At 38.7% G+C, this 6418-nt stretch overlaps 1 protein-coding gene across 5 annotated transcripts in view; it reads right to left on the minus strand.

Annotated features, from left to right (window-relative positions):
• Positions 1 to 628: 628 nt before the first annotated feature.
• The window catches only part of Tspan6 (tetraspanin 6), a 9366-nt gene continuing 3576 nt past the window's right edge, over positions 629 to 6418 (minus strand). For all 5 annotated transcript variants that reach the window (XM_031367532.1, XM_031367510.1, XM_031367516.1 and 2 more), the window contains 7 exons: positions 6128 to 6316; positions 5728 to 5802; positions 4836 to 4934; positions 4312 to 4446; positions 3886 to 3969; positions 2099 to 2206; positions 629 to 1437 (listed from right to left, as the gene is read on the minus strand). In XM_031367532.1, coding sequence (XP_031223392.1) covers positions 2138 to 2206; positions 3886 to 3969; positions 4312 to 4446; positions 4836 to 4934; positions 5728 to 5802; positions 6128 to 6139 — 474 coding nt within the window. In that variant the 5' untranslated portion in view covers positions 6140 to 6316 and the 3' untranslated portion in view covers positions 629 to 1437; positions 2099 to 2137. The remainder of the gene's footprint in view (positions 1438 to 2098; positions 2207 to 3885; positions 3970 to 4311; positions 4447 to 4835; positions 4935 to 5727; positions 5803 to 6127; positions 6317 to 6418) is intronic.

Below are 6418 nucleotides of genomic sequence, written 5' to 3' on the forward strand. Positions count from 1 at the left end.
CCCCCATCTCTTGCAGGACTAAGAACTAGCCATGCCTGCCAGGCAAGTGCTTAGTGCTTTACCCCTGGCTCCTAGCCCTAGCCTTTCATTACATTTTAATGCATGCATATAATGTACGCAGATCATATTCCATTCACTGGCCTCTCTTGTACCCTCTTCCCCCCTCCAAGTAGTCCCCTTTCTCATCACAAACTGGGTATAGGGTTTGTCCATTTTATTGATGTGTTTGATTCCTTATCGCGAAATCAGGGACTATGTGATAAAACAGGGTTCACTCTTGAATGCATAGACTCAAAATCAAAGGAATTATTTCTTTATCCTGAAGATACAGACCATATGATCTATTATACAACTTTTCAATGCAAACTACACCACTACAAAAGCCTGACCTTTTAAGAAAATGGTACATACATGCTATTTAATCACTTGGAATGTGATATTATCATAGAGAATGTTATTTTCAACAGGAATAGACATTTAACAACAGAGTCAAGGCCGTGGCCTTACCTTTCATCCCTAAAAGTGGGATTCCATGTGGGAATGTAGGATTTCACTTTTTCAGTGGAAAAAACAACCATTCCAGTAGAGTTTCTAAAATTAAAATGATTCTTTTAGAGGAAATGCAGTATTTATTGTGTAAAGGGTTTTTATTTATTAATCAAGGATACAAAATAAAATGAATACTATTAAAGTTAACCAAAATGTTGACAGTTGATATGAAGTATGATTTGCTTGGTGAGGAAAATTTAGCTGAAGTTAATCAAGTAATTTCCAGTAAATTCACAAGGAAAACACAAGAGTTCTGATGCCATTAGAGTAATTATAACCTTTCAAATAACAAAGTATAATCAGTACAAATGCCTTAGTTTGGTGACAAAAATATATACAATGTATGCTGAAAGCTGATGTATCACAGAATATGGATAGAGGCTCTTAGTCTCCGTCCTTTGCACCCAAAGCCTGAGACTGGTACTACCACCCAGGAATGCCAATGATGGGCACCATCTGATGACTAGCTGGAATGAAATTACACAATGCAACTTTCCTTTTTGGAGAAGATTATATAATCAAGCCACACAAATTATGACTAGTACAAGGCCCACTCAAGGAGGCCAATTTTCTATCACACTACATCAACAACAAATTTGTAGGGGTTAAAGTTCCATCAGTGACACTGTTAGGAAAATGGCAAATTCACAGCACTTCTCACAAGTCCTACACTGAGAAATAAAACCCAAGAGAAACATAGTATTATTTCATTTACAATTTACTAGCTCTTCCAGTGTTTTAGAGATACAGGGGTATAGGAATAGGACAGAAAGTGGACATAGAACACAATACACAAAGATCTTGATCGAAGCAGCCTACTGGTATAGCTTTTCAGGCTAAGCAGATGTCAGTCTCCATCCAGGCGCTGTTATAACTCACAAAGGTAACCTTGGTGTCCAAAAAATTAAAGAAAACATGGTTAATTTAGTTGTTGCTTAAATTTCATCATCAGCATTTGCCTGTATTCTGGTCTATTCCCACTAGTGAAGCCCTCTGCCTATGCTCCCAGGTCATGCCCCACTTAAAATATGACAGGTACCCTGGAGATTAATTCAGCCAGTAAAAATTGTCCCCCACATCTGGTTTCTGATTTAGGCCAGGTTAACTTTAACTCATTGAAATCTAGTCTACCAAAAATTATCTTTTTACCAAGAAAGCAACACTATTAGGCCCTAAGGTTCTATGAATGACAATTAAGGTCTAGGGGAAACACTAACACCAGGACATATTTTTCTTAACACTTCATGACTGAAAGGCCATAAAAGTCAAGGTTAGATTATTTCTCTTCCCTCTAGGTCAAAAACTGTGAGAAAGGACCTTTAGGCTGAGAAGTGGAAGTGAACTCTTAAATCCAGAAATGCTCTTTTTATTGCACAAATGTTTGAAAAAGCAACCACAGATACACTCAAATTCTTTCAGGCAAGCCTTGCAGATAGAAACCTGACCTGCCTAAACTGTGCTTACACTCCAAAAAGATGTAAAGAAGCTACTGGGAAAAACATCACATAAATATCAATATAGATAGCATTAAGAACCAAAATGAACGTACCTTAAAACTGAGGGAGATATAAGCCCATGTGTGTACTGATTACACTATCTCATACTGGTTATTTGTTATGGCGCGAGAGAGGCAGTAGGCGAGAAAGATTCCAATGAGCTGGAGAGAAAATATGAACAGAATTACACATTTACATACACAAACTTGCATATCTGTAGAAGTTGGAGAGCTCAGGATATGGATGTCTTCTCACTGTATTTGTAATTCACCAGGAATTTCCTTCCTTGAATTGTCTTGGTTACATTAGCTGCTTCTGCAGTGCCCAGGTCACATTCAAATACTCTAAAAAGCCTCACTACTAGCAGTGACCCAGAACTTCACAAAGGACAGTAAGGGAAAATTCAGGAGCCCTGAGATTTAGAGAAGCCCTCAGCTACCAAAAAGAAAACGATTTTATCACGTAAAATCCTAACTATCAAGTAAAAGTCATTTTTTTGGATGCGCCTCTGTTGTTCAATACAACAGACATTAGCCTCGTGTGGCTACTGAGAACTTAAATCTAGATAGAACGACTGGGGTTTTGATTTTGTCTAATAATTAGAATGGGTGTAAAGAAAAAAAAAGCTTTAAAAATCCATTCCAAATCACAACAGCAAACTTTTCCTGCTGTAGTAATCAGCACAACTCAGGAAGAAATTCAATCTATAAAATGAAAAGATAATAGGCACACCAGAAATAGACGCTTGTATGATCTATAAACAACTGACCATAAAGTTTTAGAAACTTGACTAATCACAGAGTAAAGTATCCTATCAATTCATGTTTTGATCAACTATGAGGGTATTTTGTCTTCCCACAGTTAACCGCTTTCAGAAAATATGTACTGGGTTTGGGATGTGGCTCAGTGGTAGACTGACTGTAGTTCACTCATACCGCTCTTAGTTCAACACACACACACATGTATGTAGATATGTATTTTATATGCTTATTGCTAGGATTGAATTCTTGGTCTTTTATAGATTCAAAGCATGATTGCTATGACAATGTGAATTAAAATTTAAAGGTTTTTTTTGTCCTTTTGTTTTTTATTTATTTATTTATTTTGAGACAGGGTTTCTCTGTATAGCCTTGGCTGCCCTAGAACTCACTCTGTAGACCAGCCTGGCCTGGAACTCAGAAATCTGCCTGCCTCTGCCTCCCAAGTGCTGGGATTAAAGGCAATCGCAATCACTGCCTGGCTTTTTTTTTTTTTAAAAAAACGACAAGGTTTTCTGTGCAGTACTGGCTGTCCTGGAACTTGCTCGATAGACCAGGCTGAGCTTGAACTCGGAGATCTGCCTGTGTTGGCCTCTGGAGTGCTGGGATTAATGGCATGTGCCACCACCACCACCCAGCTAAATTTACACTTATCTGTTGTTGTGTAAAAGGCAAGATTCAGGAAATCCTCCAAAAGAAATTCTCCAAAAGAAAGAAATGAGTCAATGATAAACAAAATCAGTAAGATACAGCCAACGTTAAGTCCCATGACTGCACCATAAGAAAACCTATTCTGTGATGGGTAAGTGACTGCTTTGTGAAACCTAAGACTTTTCTTGCATTGTCTTCACTATCCAGTCCCTTGAAGCAAAACCTTCATCATGCCTCAAGAGTGAAACCCAGCTGGGTATGGTGGCATATGTCTTTAATGGCATCACTTGAGTGACAGAAGCAGGTAGATCTTCAGATCTTGAGTTCTACGACAGCCTGGTTCCACACCAAAAACAAAACAACAACAACAACAAAAACTTCTCTTAGACCTACAAGAATATGATACTTCTCAAAGAACTAGGCAAACCTACCTGAAAGCAGGCAACTCCAAAAGAAATTCCAGCAACGACTCCCATTTCTGACTCTATAGTTGTCATGACCTTTCTGAAACAACCCTAACGGGAGAGGAAAAAAGACATTAAGTACCAATCAAGAAAGCTGTGCTTTTCTTCCTCGTGAGAACTACTTTGATCATTCAACTGTCCACAGAAGATGGTATGGAACTACTGTTATAGCCTTTGATTACCACGTCACTGAAATCTAGCCTGTCTCAGGAGTCCTTAGTGTCAGCTGGTCCCACCTTTTCGGATCACACATTGGACAGTCACGTGCTCAGTTGGAAGATATGAAGTGCAAGCTTCAGATTATGGATATTCTTGCAAGTAAACACTTCCTCCATCTTGTATTCCATTAAATCCTCAAATACGGTCAAATAAAAAGTCCTAAAAGGACCTTACCTCTTCGTTGACTTTATCTGCATCTCTCTGTGGATAACAGCCCTCCAGTTTACAGCAGCTCTTGGGAAATCCTGTTTCTGAGTAATAGTTTGTACCTTTCCAGTCTCTGTAATTGGTGACACCGCAACAATGCAACTAAGAAAGAAATGTAAAAAGCATTAGTTCACATGACTGGTTTGCTGCCAACCATTTAGCCAACACAGTCTTCTATTTTAATATGTGCCCAAAACAATATGTACTATACTCAGTGATCTCTCTTCCTGGTTTATTCAAGAGACTGGCACTTGATTCTAACAATAAGCATGGGTTTTAGACAGCCTTTACAGCCCTGTCGTAGTTGGCCCTAACAGTATTTGTCTACGACATCAGTGGAAAGGAAGAGAACAAGGACACGTGCTGGTATCATCCCACACTGCCTTTCCATACAAGTGGGACACACCCAGCAGCCTTGCTCCATCCTTTCCTCGGAGAAGATAAGGAATGTGTGCTTCCCGCTTGAAAAGACATGAGCTCTCACCACTTACCGTACTTTGGATCTTGTCTACAGCCTCACTTCTATAATCTTTTGTAGAGTTGTATTCCTTCAGAGCATTTTCATAGTTACTTTTAAAGCTATTCTTGATCTGCATGTGAAAAAAAAACAAACAAAATTCCAGTAAACAAATAATCTGGAAAATCCTTTGGATTTCTCTATCAACTAAGAGATTCTCACGTCTGGCCAATCATTCTCTCTTTGATTTGTGGTAATTAAATCCCATCCATGGTCTGATTATAACTACTAAGGAATATAGTTTGGGCTGAAAGGCCTATCAAGCAAAAGATTACACTATGATACTACAAGATCAAGGTGCTACGAGAGCAGGTACCTATTCAAAGGCCCGCTGTGCACTGCCTTTCTACCCCCCAGCCTAAATCCCCCTCCACATACAAGTCAGATGCCTACGGACTAACCCTGCACTAACAGTTCAGAGAGTACTTGAATATGCCTTACCTACTTGATAAACAGCTTCTCAAGAGCGCTGTTTCCTTGATTTTAATATATGAATATTAAGCCTTTGATGATTTGCATTAACTATGTCTTTTCAAAATGTGACTTACGGGAAGGTATTAATTTTCTGCCATAAACTTTGTATTTTACATTCTTATTAGTAAAGCTATAAAATGCCACTTTAATAGGTGATTATATGCCAAATTACAACTAGAAATTATTGTGATTTTGGTATCATTTTCTTCTAGTGATTATCATCCTACCAATTTTTACTAGAAAGCCACTCTTGTCTGCTGCAGGTTGAAATCTTAGCTTGAAATACAGCTTCACATGGTTTTGAAAATACTGAAAGCTGTCAAACTGGAATCTATTTATCTAAGACAAAAGGACACATTTTAACATAGTATGATTGTCTAACTCAGGCTTACCTCATGTCTGAAAACAAATCCTACAATGGCTGCAACAAGTTCGACCAAAAAAATGAGCGTCAGAAACATCGCATACTGTGGGATGAAAAGATTTTAAAAAGTTCAAGTTAGTACAAAGACGACTCAGGCCAAAAGACTCAGATATCACAGAGGAAAAGAGGGAGGTGGCTGGAATTCTGAGCAATCAATTGAACATATTTTTATTGAAAAGGGCAGGGAAGGCAGTATGAAAAGGTCTACTTAAAATAAATATGGAAGCTGGCAGTGGGACTGGTAGGTTTTTTTCATAAGGAATGGAAAAAGTGTAACAGCCAGTTCCAAGAAACAAAGACATTACAGAACATATAAGAATTTTCTAAGAAAACCAAGAGCAGTCTAAAGAAATCAAGGGCTCACTCACCAGTTTCAGCATCCAGGCAGAGGCTCGACAGGTAGCAAAACAACCAAAGGTGCCCAAGAGAATAATGACAGTGCCTGTGCCAATGAGCACAAAAGGCACATTGGTGGCCTTCTCATTTAAGAGGGAAAAATAATTTTCCAGGCTCACCTTGCCCCAAATGCCAACGGCAAGAAGGATAACACCAGTGATCTATGTGAGAAATCAGAGAAAGAAACAATCAGGCACCATACAAGCTTGAGTCTTCGATCACAAACCCAGGAGGCGTCTAAGACACAATGCATGTGAGAATTG

Source organism: Mastomys coucha, chromosome X (assembly GCF_008632895.1).
Source record: "Mastomys coucha isolate ucsf_1 chromosome X, UCSF_Mcou_1, whole genome shotgun sequence".
NCBI lineage: Eukaryota > Metazoa > Chordata > Mammalia > Rodentia > Muridae > Mastomys > Mastomys coucha.